The sequence below is a fragment of the Condylostylus longicornis genome, unplaced genomic scaffold (assembly GCF_029603195.1).
Source record: "Condylostylus longicornis isolate FDR11 unplaced genomic scaffold, ASM2960319v2 ptg000075l, whole genome shotgun sequence".
Taxonomy (NCBI): Eukaryota; Metazoa; Arthropoda; class Insecta; order Diptera; family Dolichopodidae; genus Condylostylus; species Condylostylus longicornis.
Window position 1 is genome coordinate 107,167 of NW_026578043.1, and position 19,187 is coordinate 126,353.

Genomic DNA, 19,187 nt, shown 5'->3' on the forward strand with positions numbered 1-19,187 from the left:
TTTCATTTAGTTGAGCTATGATATTCTTGTTCCCATATAAACAAAATTTTTTTTATAATTTTTCAATAGGTGCAAATTTAACACATTATAAAATCAATTTCAATCTACCATACAATAAACTTTTTCTATTGAATGGCGTGTATTCTTGCATTCATTTTACTTTTTAAAAAAAAAATTTACAATATATTTTATGCATACTATATATTTACATATATATTTGTATACTAACAGTTTTCAATAGAAATTAAAATAATGACAACGTGCAGTGAAAAAGATCTCACACAATAAATATTTGTCACTCCTAAATGTATGCAATATAATGCTAATATGTGAAATGAGAAATAAAAATAAAAAATATTATTTTGATTAACAAAAGCAACATGAATGATTTCATTACTCTATAATAAATTCTCTCAAAAGTTATAATGTTAATTAATTATTTAAATAAGAAAAAAAAAATATATTGCATAAATTTTAATTTATTAAATAGATGAGAATATGGACGTAACATTAAATTCTCTCTTTTCTGAACAAATGATTTTAAAATTATTACGTGAATAAAAAAGGCTCGAATATGTCAATTTGAATAGATCCAAAGAACGTGCATATTAAAATTACAACGTACAAAACAAAAATATTTACACAGCACTAAAACAAAGCGATTGGAACGTAATTCAAGATGTAGATTTTAACGAATAATTGCATCTTTCAAATCTACATAAGTGTCTCAAATCTACTGATTTGAAGATTACTGACTAATAATTTGCGGATCTGATAATTGTCTGAATATAGTTTTAAAAGTTTTTAAATTTCAGTGCATTTTATCAATTGAATATCAAAAATAGTTGTCTTCAAATGACCATTAGATTTAAGGATATACAATAATTCGTGGTATTCCTAAGAGAATAAAATATGGTTGAAAATTATTATAAACAATAGCTACATCAATATATTAAATAAACTCTATTCAATAACTAATATTGAAAACTTTCAATTAGAAATGCACATTATTTTTTTCCAATAACTGATGTATTCAATACGACTTGTAGGAGAAAAAATTGGTATGAAATGGATGTAAGACTATTTATTATAGACTAGTAGAAGGAATAGAAAAAATATTACAGATTAATTTAGAAAGTTACTCTACTAGAATACAAACTTTAGAGTGTCCTTTTTAAATATTGCACATAAAGACAAATATCTATAGTTAGGACATATAATCTATGTCCTTATAACAACTATAATCCTAAATAATAACAATATATTAACATTCTAGAAAATATTTGATTGTTAACAATAAAATTTGAGTGAGAAAAAAACCTTTTCATTATTATTTCTAATTTCCTTTCTATCTTTTCTATTATTTTCGTGATAATTAGGTTCATTTCTATTTATAATTTTCTCAAAAACAAAAACAAAAACAATAATTATAAAAATAATATTAAAATGCCTGAACTGTCTACATTATAAAAAAAAAGATATATATAGAAACCATTCAGAAATTGAAAGCATAAGTATCTGAAATATGAAAAATACTCAAGTTATTTTTTGAATAGGAAAAACTTTCCATTATAATAACTGTATCATAACAATGCATATACATATATATTATAAAAATTATATAAAATTTTATTTTTCATTCATTTATTCATTCATTTTATTCAATTGTTCCTTTCTCTTTCATTTCTAACCAATGTTGCAGGTCATCCAATTCAAAATTCATCACGTGTACATCAAGTCGGTTCTAATCTTCATGTGAATGATATTGTTAAGGATAAAGATGCTGGTGACTATGTCTGCATAGCAGCAACCAGTTCAAGTGGAGCACGTCAGGCATCACCACCAGCAAGGCTCACTGTCATATGTAAGTAAAAGAAAAGATAAACAATTTTTTGTTTTTCTTATTTATTTATTTTTATTTTATTTTTATTTTTTTTTGCTAAGTAAACTCTTTATTTTTATTTATTTTATTCTTAACTTATGATTATATATATGTATATATGTATTCATCCTAAATACAAATAAATAGAAATATATTTAGAGGAAGCAAAAAAATAAAAAAATTATTGTAAATTGTAATATGCTAATATTTGTATACTTTAATATATGAAGGTACATACATGGAAAATTAATGTATATAAACATTTTGTATACAAACAAATGTGAATACGAGAGAAAAATTTTTTTTTGTGATTTTTCACTCTTTTCTTGTCATTTGTTTTCATTTTATTTTTTATTTTTTTCTATTAAAAGTCATGAAATAAGAATCATGAATAAGAGTACATCATCATTGAAGGAGGAAATATGATTTTATGATATGTTAGAACGGTAAAATACAAGGTGCTTTTTATATATAAAATTATGAAATTCTTTCATTTCTGTTATATATTTTGTGAATTAGAAGAATAAGTTTATATTCAACTTAGGATTCTGTCACTTCCAATTTAGGTACTTAGGATTGGTCACTTCGAATTTAGAGAAGCAAATGTAAAAAACTTGTAAATTTATATGAAAGCGGAAAAAAAGTTTCAGTCATTTTTATCAGTTTCAACGGCAGAAAAAATTTCAGTCAGTTGTACGGCATTGTCATCCTAGTTTTTTAAGAACCAAGACAGCAATGAACAAAAAGTAATTAAAAATGGCAAAAATTTTGGTATCTTATAGGAAGAGCTTTCTTCCTCTTTTAATCAATTATTTTGTCATTGTAAATCGTCATCACAAAATTATTAATTGTATTTCTCTTTTATTTCTTTATTTCACATTGAAAATATATTTTCTAAACTTACACCCTCCTCCCTCACCTTAAGACCAATTCTCCAATAACCGGTACTGATATTGTCAGTTTTTTCATACCTACATATTTTAACTTATCTGCATATTTTTTATCACCCTGTTCAAAATTATGATTCATTGATATAGGCACCAATATAATATTGTAATGGAAAGAGTTTTCTATTTTTTTTTTCTATTGAGAGGGTTACTTTAGGTGAATTTAAAGCACAAAATAAAAAAAAAAAATGTCAGACAGAGTATGTGTACACAGTCTCCAAACTCTAATCTAATATACATATATGCATACATATTATGTGTACGTATATGGATACATATCTATATGTGTATGTATATAATAAAAAGTTTGTCAATAATATGGCAAACATACTGAAAAGAGTTTTCTGTTGGAAGAATAAAAAGTCTCGTAAATAACAGTTCTTCATGGTTTTATAAATATTTGGAACAAAAATACATCAATATTGAAAAAATAAAAACAACATTTACAAAAAAAAAATTTTTTTTGAAAAAAGAAAAAAAAGCAGAAAAATCTTTTAAGAAACTTTTGAGGCAGAAATTTTTTTTCAAATGAAACCTGAATACAAATGAGAGAATTGACGATAATTTTCTTTATTTCTCTTTGTATATAAATTTTACAAGGATATTTCAATATTATTAGAAAAATCTTGAAAAGTATGTATACATGTACATATGTATAACAGATATTAAAAATTATTTTTGATATTAAAAATGAAAATTGAGTTATAAAAATAACAAAAAAAAATTTCATTTATTAACTTTCATATACGAGTAATTCCCAAAAAATTTTGGTATTAGTTTTTTTTATTTAAAATAAAATTCTAAAAGTATATTTGCCCTTTTATTGCCAACCAAATTTTAACAAACAACTTTATTTGCATTGATTTCAATGAACTTTTGAAAGAAAAATTTCAAACAATATTTTTAAAAAAAAAAATTGGTGCGAAAATTTGTAGCTCCGCAAAATAAATTGTAGTTTGTCATAATATCCTTGATATTTTGAAATAATTTGAGTTAAGGAAGCTCCACTATATTAAATTGAATAAGCTAATGACACGAAAAAGTGTAAATTAATGACACATTGAGAATGAATGGTATAAAATTTTTTGCTGCTATAATAATTAATGTTTTATAGGAGAATAACATATTATATCCTTTGATTACCATGTTATAGAAAATTGGATTGACATAAGTGTTTTTTAGCACTTTTCCAAAAAATTTTTGAAAATAAGTGCATATTAGTTTCACTCTGTCTGTTAATCCGTCTGTCTGTGTGTCAGTCTGTTTACAAAACTTCTACACCCTTCAAGATAGAAAGCTGAAATTTTATATGTACATAGATCTTCACTAGAAACCCGTGGGGGATAGGTGAAAATTTTGTTCCGTGGAATCCCTGAATAAGCTTTAAATTCGCCCCCCCCCCCCCCCATTAAAAGTTATAAAAAACCCCCTAAAACCCTAAGAACGGCATTTTTTAACTTTTTATTGCAATGAAGCCATAAACATTATTCAAATTTTGCAAAAGCAGAAAAATAGTAGCTGGCTTCTTCTATCGCGGCATACCGTTTCTGAACTTTAAAAAAAGAAAATGGCGGTTAAAATTTACCGTTTTAATTTAAAATCCGTTTTTTTTTAATGCCGTTTTTCTTCTACACCGTACGTTACCAGGAGCCTGAAATTTTAGCAGCTCTTAGATATTCATTTTTTTCCCATCTCTGCCCCCTCTCAAGTTATCACCTCTCGAAATTTGTAAAAATTTGAATATTTGGCACCTTATATTTGCGCATTATTAACCACAAGCTTTTTCAAATTTCTATAAACGCAAAATGCTAACGGTAAATTCCACAACATTAAAAAATGTAATTATTTTTCTTAACTCGCACAATTAACCCTTAAAATCGAGCATCATGTGAACCCTTCTTTAAATTTATTTTTGCTTTATTTCAAACTGCATAAATCGTTTATCCTAAATGTATGCAATCTTAAAAATAGTTTCGTACATGAATAAAAGTAATTTTAATAGAGTAGTAGGTATATATAGACTGTATTTGAAAGTAGTATTTTAATTTGTTGAAGGGAAAAGTGCTACAATACAAACCATTGGTTTGACCCAACTTTATTTTATTTAAAGCGAACTTATTTTGCTTAACATTTTGTTTATTTAACAGTTTTGAAAAAATATTTTTGTATTTTGAAATATTTTTGGATTCAATTTTACTAAAAATTTAAATTTTGAAAAATTTTTTAAAAATATTTTGCAATATCTTTGAAAATTTTCTTTGATTTGAAGAAAAAATCCTAAAAATAAATCATTTACAATAGGAAAACATGTTTTAAAAAACATGTTATCCTCGAAAACATGTTTTACTTTAAAAGATTTACGTATAAAATTTGTAGTTGAACAATATGCATAACAAGGGTGTCCACCAAAGTTGCAAAATTTTTACGCAGAACATTTTGATAAACCAATATACAATGTAGACTGGTAATACTTTATCAGGCTACTTTAGTCAGCTGTATACATTCAAATACAAAAAAAAAAATTTTCCATTTACATTTTGATGTTTCTCTCTTATTCTTTTTTCAAAGCATTCTAAAATTTTCTTGCATTAAATTAAAAATATGAGCGAATTTTTCTCATCTACTAAAGTACTAAATCTTGTATACAGAATATAAAATTCACCAAAACTACAATTTCGATTTTCAATTTGTTGAATGTACATACACAATTTTCATACTTTAGACTAGATTATTTTACAACTAGATTACTCAAATTTTGTTACTTAAAAGTTTTATAATCTCGATATATTTTTTTAACAAATATTTATAACTATGTATAGATGGCCATATTATATTCCAAAAACTTTTTGATATTATTGAGAATCAGAAAAACTTTTAATCGATTTAATGCGTCTTTAAAAGAAATAACATCAATTATTATTGTATTTTATGCATGCTTAATGCAAATAAAAAGCACTCATACATTATAAATTAAATTATAATCATTCTTCTTTTTCTTTTTCAACTTATAAAATATAAGTTTGTTAAGTAATCGTTTGGGTTATTCTGGATATTATTCAAACCCTATCAGATTCCAATAAAATCAATTGATTTCTTTAACAATTTCTTCTTTTTTATTATTATTTTTTTTTTCGAATATGAGCAAAAAAGAAATTCTTTTCAACACAATTTTTTTTTTTTTGCTATTTATTTTCGTATTCTTGTATAGTTTTGCAACATATTCAAAATTATTATGCAACTTGTTCAATTTCTTCTTTAACATTTTGAAAACTATTCAATTTGCTTTTTTATTTTTCTTTTTTAATTCTATAATTCTTTTTTTATTTATTCTCATATTTAATATTTGACTTGAAAAAATTCTTTTTCTCATCGTTTCATTTCATTTCCTTCTCCATTCCTTGTTATAAGCTTAAGAAAAGTTTATGCAAGTAAAAGGTTGTGTATACTGGATTTTTAATGGTTATTGAATTTGAACAAAAGTCTTAAGTAAGATCTTTGAATATAAAATTCGAATAATAGCCATTTAAAACCACGATCGAGCCATATATATTAATCAAATATATTAATTAGAAAGAGAATTATTACTGCAACTGTCAGAAATTTTCAGAACTATGCAAATTCGTTACTGCCCCATATTAGAATTCAATTCTATATACCGCCCTCAAAGAGTTCAAAGGGCGTACAAAAACCAAGCATATACATACATTGGTTCTTATGAAAGATATAAACTTTATATATAAACAGATCGAAACCCTGATCGCTCTAAACCATACTGTCAAACCTGCATTTATAAAGATCGCAATTTTAGTTCTATTTGAATATTAAATGTTAAAATAACCTAACAAAGAAACTCATTACGAATTTCATTATATATATATATATAAATTTATGACAATTTCGGTATTGTAATAGACATGGTTGTCATACATTATAGAAAAATGTATATAATTTTTAGACAATAGCAGACGAAAAAGACTTATAGCTTAAAGAAAAATCAAACAAACATCTAATGAAAATAATAATAATAAACAATAGAAAAAAAGCCTAGAACTTTTCCGGGTGAATGGTTGATTTTATACACACATACTATTACAAACATATATAAACCAATTTATGCAATGAATACACACAGCAATATACAATATTGGACTGAAATTTCATGGATCGAAAATTTTAACTTGACTTGACTATTTGAAAAAGAAAGAATGTGATAATGTGAAAAGCATAGTATACAAGAATTTAACTTCTTTGTTCGTCTTAAATACAAAGTAATCCCGTATAAGGAATCGAATAATGTAATATATATGTATATGTATATATAGAGTAAGTAAAAAATAGTTTTTCTTAAAGAATTGCATTTAATTCCGTAAAATATTCACCTATATCTATTAAATATGAGCATAGATAGACTTATATACAGATATATGTAGACATGTACAATAATATTTTTATTTTCTTTTTGAAATATTTCGATATTTCAATTGTTTAAATACGATTTAAAATAAAAAGACAGTAAGTACATACATGCACATACAAATATTCTCTTTATTACGTCTTCTTTTATGTTGTTGCATTTAACAATGCCTTGATTATTTTTCTTTAGTTTTTCTTAATACAAAAGGATACATAAGTTGTAACACAAATACAAAAAGAAATACCAAAGAATAAGAAAAAATAACAATAAATTTTACTAGAAAATGAAAATGAGAAGTAGATATGAAAAAAAAACCTGAAAACAAACAGCTAAAGATAAAAAAGAAAAAAAGAAAAACATTTTACTATTATTTTAGTTTTTGTTAACTATAGGGTTTGCATCTTAAATATTTGAAGAAAATTGGAACATAGTTAACAATTTAATCATTTTGACCTACATGATTTAAAGATTAATTTGGAAAAATATAAATGCGCTTAATTGAGAACTAATTATTCCAATTACTATAGAACGAGTTGGGGGACTCATTTATTGTCTTTTTTGATATTTTATAGGCAATATACACTCATAAACAAATTTCTAAAAAATTTGTCAGCGATTTGCGCACTTAGCATTTCAATACCGAATTTCTTATAATATTACTTTTGAGCTTCATTTGATCTTGATATAGCAAAAATAATTTCAATAACATAGGCATTCAAATGATTTATAGCTAAAATGTAGAGTCAACAACGAAGATTTAAAATGCACTGTTAAAATGTAATTTACGTTCACATCGCGTAATTTTTATTTTGCTATATTTAGTTTTGTTGCTGCCTTTAACAATATGATTACAACTTAATGAACGCTTAATTTATAACATAACACCAACTTAATTCGATTTTTGTAATTTACATTACATATTATAATATAATGTACAAAGCATTCTTAAGAAAATTTATCCATTTCTAATTGCTTTTATAATTTTATTTATATAAATTTAAGATTAAATGCAACCATGTAAAATATAAAGAAATGCACCTTTGTTGGTACGCAAATATAAAGATCTTAAAAGCAAATCAATAATTTATAGATTGGTCTGTGGCTATACATATATAGAGAAATAAAAAGTTCTTCATATAATTTTAATGGTGTAAATCTTCTATACGTCTTAGACATTTTTATTATTAAAAATTTATGTTGGACATTCTAATTTATTACAAAAAGTGTATATACTTATACATATGCATTGCAAACATTTAAAAATTTCTACATTTTCTTTGTAATATGAAAGTTAATTAGAGAGAAAGGAAATTAATAAAGAAAACGCTGCTTAACATAACGTAGAAATGAGAAAAAAATTAAAAAATTATACAAAATTACTAACTAGAGTAGAAAGATGAAAAGAGTTGAAAATTTTATCTACTTTTTTAATAAATTTAAAGAAAAGATCTTAATATTTATTTATTATGTTTAAAAAAGTAAAATTAAAAGAAATTTATTTAGTTTTAATGCAAATTTAAATAGATTGTGGTTTTGTAGTTTTTTGCTATATTGTAGGAGGTTTGATACAAGCTGCAGCTCTAGATATGAGAAAAAAGCTACAAAATATCACTGTAAATTATAGAGAAATATCATGCCACATTATCATAAATCTGAAATTTAAACAGACATTATCCTTTGACTTTATCAATAATTTTATAGAAATAAGTCTTTTCTTGTTCAGTTTTCTTTGCAACTTTTCACATGATTCTGGGAATTCAAGTATATGTATACTTTAAAATGTAAAGGGCGACATTTTAAATGTTTCGCTATTGATATTTAAAGTACAACGCAAGTATAAATACAACATAAACTGACAGCCTAAATGAACGTATACCCGAATATTTTGTCTCAAAATCTTTCCTAATGCATGTATTTAAATTATGAAACCTGGAATCAATACCGTACACGCATCGCTTTTAAGAATTATTAATTATGACAACGTTCACAAAAAAATTTTTTTTAATAATAAAATGTTAGACGTGTATACATATGTACGTACGGGGTTATGCGACATATAAATTTACTTTCGTCTAATATGCGATACGGGGTTTGTGTTAATTAACATGGAGACTTTATGATTTTGATTTATTAAAGGAATGATACGAGTAAATTGCCCGAAGTAAGAAGTTTTAAATAAATTAATAATGGGAATTAATATCTGATAAAAAAAGTATCCATATTGATTTAGTTATTAAAAAAAATAAAAATTTTAATAAAATTGTAGACATAAAACAAATAACACTTACATATAGCTATAGTTATAATAAAAAACATTTTATTTTATTTTTTTTTAAATATTTCTATTTTATTTCTAACACTCATAAGTCATAATTTAGTATGCAAACACATGAAATATACTAAATGCCATCTGGTGTAAAATTTTGTTAAATAAATTTGCTGATTCAAAAATCAAATAAAATACTTTATGTGCGTTTTGTCTTTTTCTTTTTTAATAATACAAAATTTAAAAAAAAAAAAAATTTGAATTGAATTTTCAAAAAAAAAAAAAGGTTAACATTAAATTTTGTATTCAAAATGGCTGATATTATTAGATTTTTTTGTTTTTTTTTTTTTTTTGCACATTTCTTGTGTACAAAGTAAAAATTCATAATGAAAAAGATAATATGGAAATGTTAACATATTTCATTTTATAGTTTTAATATTGTGCAATATTTTCAAGTTTAAATGACGGATATTGTAGTTGACATTGTAAGAAATGTCAAATGTGTATTTTATGTTTGACATTCTGTTAAACTTCAATACTTACAGCAGTAATTAATAAAATTTTTTATAGTAATTTACTTCTAACATATTAAGCTTATTAAAAAACATTTCTAATTTCAAAATGTACTGATTGAAACTCAGAATGGGGCATATTGAAATTTCAGTTCAATATCCAAATAATTGAGCAAAATATTTATTTTTTTTTTGTTATTAAAGATTTAAATAAAAAGTTGTTTTAAATAATAATTTCCTGATTATTTCCTGAATCAAATAAGCTAGAAACAGTATAATTTTCCTAATGAAAAACTTATATTTACATTATATATTATGTTGGTATGCACGTACATAGACAGAATTTTTAAATACTCTACAATATAACCGAAAAAGAAAATGTCGAATGAAGTTATTTCTCAAAATTCGATAATATCTACCAATTACAATTTTACTAGTGAAAAAATGTATCTTGTTAATGTGGAAAATAATTGGCTTTTCCAAAGATAACTTACAATATATTAAAAAGTTTTACATTATATTTGCGAAATATTCAAGCCAATCTTAAATATTCATTCGGACTCAGACCGATACGCGGGTTTTAACACCATATTTTAAAAGCTACCTTCAAATCAATAATTTTTGCTTTTTCAAAAAATTATGGTCACTACATAAAATTGCAGAATTACGCCCAAACAATGCGTCATATATAATTTTACTCCAATCTACAATAGACTTAAATTTGAATTAAATCGTAATTTGATCTACATATTCTTTGATGCTCGTCCAATTTAATTTCCAGTTAAAATTGATTCGGTGTTATTATTTTCGCTTTTTTTACCTAAACAGCAATATTTTATTTTATACATTCAGTTGCTATTCATTCATTCCGATATTAGTGATGGTGATGATAATTAAGCTACTGAATCTCAGCAATGATGATTTTTATGTCGAAAGTGACAATCAACTTAAATGTTTCATTACATTTTCATATACACGTACAAGTTTTAATTTTTTTTTGCTGCATACAAAATTAAATATTGAAATTTTACAATAAAACAAAAAAAAAAATCAGAGATTCAAATTCCAAATGGGTGACGATAAATCTAAAATTTTTTTTTTCTTTATTTTTTACCTTTTCAATTCAAATTTTACCAGATGTAAAGGTAATTGACAGAGAACAGTCGATTAGATAGGAAAAAAAGAAAAGAAAAATGAAAACATTTACGAGCGAAAAACATTTTTTAATCGGATTGAAATTCGTTTGCAATTTTGTTTTCATATTTAAAAAATTGAATGTTTAAGTTTTACATTTTATGTAAATATTGAATTAAAATATGGAAAATTAAATGCATCACTGAATACATTGTTTTTGTCATTTTACTTCTACTAAAATAAACAGATGCCAGTCAGGTGAAATTTATTTTTATTAGATTTTTTTTTCTCTTCTCGTGTATTAATTGACTTTATTAGTTGACTGACTGAAAAATATGTAAATATTTATAAATCAATCAGTTTCTCATTTTATACAAAATTTAAAATAAAAAAAAAAAATTCGTAATAATATTTATTTGTGAGAGTTATTTAAATATTAAAGTTCAGTTCAATTGAATGTTAAAAGTTTTTGAAAATATTTTGTGGCTGTATCAAGATAACAAACTGATTACTGGAATTTAATAAGATAAATTTGGTAAGAAAAATGAAGCATAAGGTGAAGGTTTACAATATTCTTTTATATTTGGTTCTTAAATTTAAGAAAAGCTGCATGAAACTTACCAAAAACTTATTGCAGTTAAAAGTTGATAATAAGCAATATGATGTCTTTGAGTGGGTCGCCAAGGTCGAGGGAATTAATACCTATGGATTATTTATTTTGGGGCTAAATTGCTCTTTTCATCGTGATACCATATGCCATCTTACCCTTTTTGAATTTCATTTCAAATTTTGTCGAGTTTAAAAAAATCAACCATATCTAATATCCTTCTGTGTTAAACATTCAATTAATTCAACTCTTTGACTGCTAAAATTGGGAACTATATTTTTTATCCATACTTTTCAATCTACATTCTTTAATTCTTGTATCGTTAGCATTACTTATCCAATGCCATAAAAATTCACCTTTTGAAAGCTTCTCTATATATCTTTTGAAATAAATTCTTCAATCACCTTTACTAGGTATACAAAAATTCTTTTAGCTTTACCATCTAGAAAGACACTGAACAATAATATTATTATTACATTTTAATATCCACTATATAAAAGAACATAAATATTATTTAAAGCATATAATTTTAATATAGTTGTTGTTGAAAAGAATTCGAATAAAATAAAACCAAGAGAAAATTATTGTAAAAATTTTAACATTTATTGGCACATTCCTTTCCACATTAAAATAAAAAATTTTCATATTTGATAGTAGGTACCTAACATTTTCCCATCAACTCTTATATCTCATTCAAATATTTTACAATATTAACTGGTAGCATGTATGTATGTATGTATACAAAGTAAGAAATATTTAAGAGCTAGACACTATAAGTTGATTCTGTTGAAAACTCATAAAATTAAAAATAAAAAATACAAATGAAAAATAAAAATTCCCATTTCATTTTTAATACTTTTCGTATACGTACGTACACACATAAAAGAAAATAGAGTTTATGTCCTAATGGTAATATAAAAATTTCATCAAAAACATAGATACAACCAAATATAAAATCATCATACATACATTCATATGTATACAAATATGTATAGCAAAATGAAATCAAGAAGAAAACTGATCGCACTTAAAGCGATGAATTTAATTTATTTTTATTTTTTTTTTTTGTTATTCAAAGTCTAAAGTATTGCAGCAGCTCTTCTTCATTTTCATTTTTTTGTTTTTAAACATGATACCATCATGTAAGCGTCATTAATGAAATGAAGTTCGCCCCTTTTTTTATACTTTTTATGTTCCTGTTCAAATTTAAACATCAAAGAAGAAAATATTTCTTAAAAAAAGAATTCGAATTTGGTCAAGTCAATAATAAGATATTTGGTTAAAAAGCTTAAGAGATATTCGGAAAGCAGTTTTTCCATTCCAATAACAATTTGGTAATGAAAGTTCTCGACAACCTCAAAAAGCTCCTATTTTTGGTACTCCAAATATGATAAAAATTTCATTGCCATTTTATTGCATTTTCAGTATTGCATTTCGATCTTATTCAAATTATAATTGAAATTGACTCAGCAATTCATAGCATTCAATGTTTTCAAAGTAATTGTTATAACACTATACTTGAAATATAATGGAAACATTAAAATTTCAACAACTTGTACATTACAAACGAAGCCACAGTATTCTTTTATTCCTATATACACACAAAATAATCGACAACTGACCTTAACCAAACTATCTGTAAAAACTAAAATAAACTTCTGAACAAAATTAAAGAAAATTAAAAGATAACGATAAAAAAAAAATTTTTTTTTTTAAATACATAATTCATAAAAAGAAAAAGAAACACTAAATGAAATATTAACTACAAAAAGCAAAAAAAAACAAAAAAACTCATAATATCAAAAATATTTTAAAGAAAAACTAAGAAGAAGGGGTTCATGTGGGAGAAAGCGGAATAAAGAATGTTGCATGTTAAAAGAACAGCAAAAAAAAAAACAAATACTGAACTTTTGCAACGCACATGTATCGCATCATCAAAATATTGAAGTGAAATTTTTTCTTTAATGCTTTGCGATCGCGAATTCCTAACCAAGCGCTCCACAAATGACATTTTGATTTTTTCTTCTTCCCCCTTTTTTTCCATTTTATTTAAATATTATGCTTTATTAAATTATACATAAGAAAACAAAAAAAATATGCATATAATTAACAGTGAGGATGCTCAAAAAAATATCACTATTTTAAAGTGTTTCCTGTAGTGATAGAAAAACATTAAAATGTGATGAGTCAAATGTCAAAATAAATAAACAACAATATGACATAATTAAGAAGAATCAATAAACATGCATACTTCTTTATCAAATTATCAGTTTTTCCTAAAATCATAAACTTTAAATTCGGTTAAGATAACAATTGTTTCTTAACTTGTAATATAACACTAAAACAAAGTCAATTCACCAAAATCTTATTTCTGATTTTATAATTACTTTAACCGGAGAAATTTTTGCAATTGCATTTTGTGTTATTTTAATAGTTCCGAATTTTATGTGAAAACTATTGCGCTAGTTTGTATTTGTAAAACATATTTACTGTTTTACCTGTAAAGCTTTGTAAAAACTTTCGATGATCTAATTTTACTATACTCTTAGTAGTCAATTAATATAAAAGAATTAAATTAAATTAAATCTCAATTAATATAAAAGAATACAGAAAATACAAATTATAAAATTTCATAGCTCGATAATTTAAACGCTTAGTCTACTTAATGGCTAAGAAAGCGAAATTTATCATAGAATTGTTATTGAAAATTTTATTATGGACTCAAACCATTCACATTAGTTTATTTGTGTGAATGATTTTTCGATAATCTTTTAAAATTTCAGAAATCTCAAAATATTTTGACGCATAAAAATTACAGTACCACAAAATATTACAAAGAAATTTCATTTCAAATTAAATTTAGAATATTTTTGGAATCGCCACTGCTTATATAAAAATTATTCATACAAAGGAATATATTATGTCTTAAGTTAAGCATATCAAGGGATCATAAAATTATAAGTAGATGTTGTATAAAATGTATGAAGGTATGTGAGTAATAAATAAAAAAGCAAAAAAAACAATAATATTTTCTTTGCGCAAGCCGCAAAAGATTAAAAGGTTTGCCATTTTTTTTTTCTCATTTTTCTATATTATATACATATTGTATATCTAATTACATATACATATTTCTTACTCTATTTGAATGTCAATGAATACGAGTAGATTTTACGCATGGTATCGTGTTGGCATGCTATGAACATTTGCAAAACAAAAAAACAAAAACAAAATGAAAGAGAAAACAATTTTTGTTTTCTGTTTTTTTGCGAAGAAAACGTTTATTTATGGTGGGTACATTTTTTTTTTTATTCCTTTTCTGTAGTTTCGCGTTTTTTTCTTTTGCTCTTTTGTGTTTTTTTTTTCTTCAATTAATATAAAAGAATACAGAAAATACAAATTATAAAATTTGCTAAATTAAAGAAATAAGCGCATTGGGTAAGGGCCATAATTTTTAAAAATTAGTTAATTAAGAAATTTTTTATTATCGCTATGTATGAGTTAAAAAAATTTTAAATGAATTTATTAAAACTTGATTAAGGTTATTAAAATCGGAGTTTAACTTGACTGAAAAATTTAAATTGGAATTGTTCTGAATGCGGAAATTACTTAATTTATTAAAATATAAATTAATTAACTTCATTTGGATCGTTTAGTTTAATTCAAAACCTTTAAGGTATCGTTTATTTTCATTTTGTAATTTATATATTTTAGAACTCACTACATACGTTTACATTAAATTGAATATTTAATTTAAATTTAATTCTCCTCTGTGCTTTTTGAATAATCATCAATTTATATTGTAAAGTACTACGTGGTATTATAAATATTAATTTTAATTCTTAATTACCGTATTAATTTTGATTTTAAGCTCTTATAACAAAAGACTTATATATTAAGTTATACGAATATTCAATTTCTATTATGTATTCGTATAATTTTACGAACATACGTATAATATTCGTATATATTATACGAATGCTTAATTATATTATACGAACAATGCTAATTATAATTCGAAATTTATGGTTAATATTTCCAATTTATATGATTCAGAATTTTTTTTTTAATAAATAATGTGGTATTAATAGAATTGCCGTATATCCTTGTGCTAGGAAAATTTATTGGTTTCCCTACAATTTCGAACAATTTCTAAATTTGAAACTATAATTTAAAATTAAGAAAAAAGTATTCAAGTTTCTAGTTAATGTAATACAATATTCTAACAATTGAACTCACAAAAATTAAATTCCTAACTATAAGTAAACTTAATACAAACATATTATTTAAAAACTTAAATAACCCCAAAATTATTGATTTAAAAATAGCAACAAAAACAAATCCAGACTAAACACAAGTAATCTAATTTCTATTTTCAACAATATAAAACTTATAACTTGGAGCAATATAGACAAGTGAATAAAGTTTTGAGATTAAAATTTTTTTTTTTCATATACAATTAAAGTTTCCTGAAAATGAACAAAGTTTTTAATTTTTTTCTGTTGTTATTCTCTATGAGTACTTTTATTTTTATATAGAAAAAGTAAAACTAAAACTGGAAAAAATAAAAATTTTTTTTTTTTGATTTTCTCATTTTGATTCTTAACTTTGAACTTTCAGTGAACCATTCAAAATGCAGTAGACTCCGATTGCTTCTCTATGGGAAAAATTGTTGGCTATAAAAAATTATTTTTTTTTTTTTTTGCGACAAGCACAGAGCTAGGGTGCATATACTCTATAAGTAAAACAATTCACTTCATTTTAGTTAATTTTTTTTTTCTCATTTCTATTTAATTTGTTATTTTTTATCGGATTCTATATAAGGACTGTATAAATTTTTATCTTTTTGGTTTTTTTTTTTCGCTTTTTCTGTTTTTACAATTGAAGAATTAAAAAAAACAGAAAAATTTTTAAATATTTAAATAAAAACAAAAACAAAAAAAAAGAGCAGAAAACAAATTAAAAGAAGTTATTTTTCTCCTTCTATATTTTTGCACATTAACTCCATAGGGAGTAACATCGGTTAATGGGAATCAAATAACCACCGGAAAAATGTACACATTTCATTGTATATTTGCTTGTACTTGTGTAAATTGTATATGAAATTAAAACAAATACAATATTGCAGCTGTGTTTTTTATTAAAATATAAAACGTGCATAGTATATTTTGTAAATAAATTGAGTTATTCAGTTGATAAGTTGATTCTAGAAATAAATCTAAATTTTGATATTAGTACGTTTAATTGCATGGTATGGTATATAACGAGATTATTATAATTATAACAGAAATATAATTATAGTATAAGAGAATGAAATATTCGACATTTCTCTCATTTTGATTTTAAAAGAGAAAACAATTTTCTCTATAGTGACGATTTATGACAATTTTTAAATTAAATATGTTCCCTGTAATTAATCAATAATATCTGGTAACATCTCATTTGAACTTAATACTATCTAAAAATAAACTAGATTTTTCTTGATTTAATGATTTAAAAAACCTATTATTTTTCTTAATATTTTTATAAAAAATCTTGAATATTTTTAAAAAATCCAATATTACGCACATTTATCGCAATCTATTCCCGTTTCAAAATCAAAAGAGCCTCTTTTCAATAATTCTCAAATATCGTAAATAACTCAAACTATAAAATGTCAAATCATCACAAATGGAAATAGCAAAACAGAAAGATGACACTAGTAATTGAACAACCCTATTATATACATTGCATATATTCATAAATATTTAATATACTTATTGATAAACATTTTAACATATACAATTTATACATAATACACGTATGTTTGTGTATGCATATATAAACGATCGTATACATTAAGTCCATTTTATTTTCCATACTAATGGGAAATTAAGTTTTTTCACTTATTTCTTTTACATTTTATTTTTTTTTCTTTATAAAGAAATTCAAATTTCCGGTAAAAAAAAAAGTAATTATGGTACCTTAGTTGGATACTATAGTGTTTTTTTTTTGTTTTTCTTTCTTTTCTTTTATATTTATTATTATTTTTATATGTTAATTATAATGGTAAATTGAGATTTGATGTTTTCATTTATTAAAATAAAAATGTATATTGAAATTAAGAAAACAAAATATCAAATAAAATATGTAAATAGCGAAAAATGTAAATAAAAATGCTGATGTCCATTAAAATATAAAATCAACATCCCATGAAACGGATGAAGAACTCTGATATATCTTATATACGATTTTGACCAATTAAGCAAAATTTTTAAGTGTTGCCATATTGTATTGCAGTGTGTAAAAGTTTACCATGAATTTTGGTATTTGTAATTTTTTTTCGTGCAATATTATTTTTAAATTATTGATAAGAGAACAAATTATTGAAATTTTATAAAATAATATTTATTTATAACTATTTGAATTGCTTTATTAATATTAATTTATTAATATCAATTTATCAATTGAAGTAATAATGTAAATATGTATTAGGTGTTTGTAGCAACATGTTTCAATTCTTCAAAATATTTTTAAATATTCGAAAATAATAAATTTAAAAATATTGCCGTAACCTCTATAATTATACCCCTAAAAATATGCAAATTTTGTTTAAATTTCAAAATAGTCAGCTAGCTACAGTATATACATTTTACCACAAATAAATGTATTTAATAGCTATATGCCGTTACCCCTACTACTACTATAAATAAAATATTAAAATCACAAAATTCTGGCAATACTTTGATGGCACAATATTAAGAATCAACGAGATTTCAAGACAAAAAATTTATGTTATAGAAATTTTATCTGATTCACATTTTTTAAATAATTTTTAATGAAATATTTTTTTTGAAAACGTGAATTTTAATTAGTTTTTACGATTTTTAATATTAATATTAAAAATATTTTAATAAAATATAAAATAATTATAAATTTTTAATTATTTTCTTTATTCTAATGAGTATAATCGATTTATTTACTTATATTTTACGTGCACATTCATACATACTTTTTCATTATTTTTAAATTAAAATTATTTAAAGAATTATATATTTCATAATTTTATAGTTACTCTGCACATACTATGAATTAATTGAATTAGTAAATTAAATTAATCAGGATTTAAGTTTTAAAATTAAAATAAATTTTTTAATTGCAAAAAAAGATGAAGAAAATTTTTTAATACCAGTTTTGAATTATACATAATATCATAAAAAAATTACATATATACATACTGGTTATTAAATAAAAAATTTTTCACTAAATTTTTCTTAATAACCAGATTAATTGAATTGAACTTTGCAAATATTAATTAAGGAATTTAAGCAATAGAGTATGTAAAATTTTCTGTTATTAATAAAATCTTCAATTTAGAAAACTTACTTAAATGCATTCTAAATACAAGAATACCAAGCAACAATTCTCTAATGTAAGAGGCAGGAAAAT

General features: G+C 23.3%; 1 protein-coding gene across 1 annotated transcript in view; it reads left to right on the forward strand.

Moving 5' to 3' along the window:
• The window catches only part of LOC129612659 (tyrosine-protein kinase-like otk), a 108,867-nt gene that overhangs the window by 51,240 nt on the left and 38,440 nt on the right, over positions 1-19,187 (forward strand). The window contains exon 3 of the mRNA XM_055526367.1: positions 1,703-1,864. Coding sequence (XP_055382342.1) covers positions 1,703-1,864 — 162 coding nt within the window. The remainder of the gene's footprint in view (positions 1-1,702; positions 1,865-19,187) is intronic.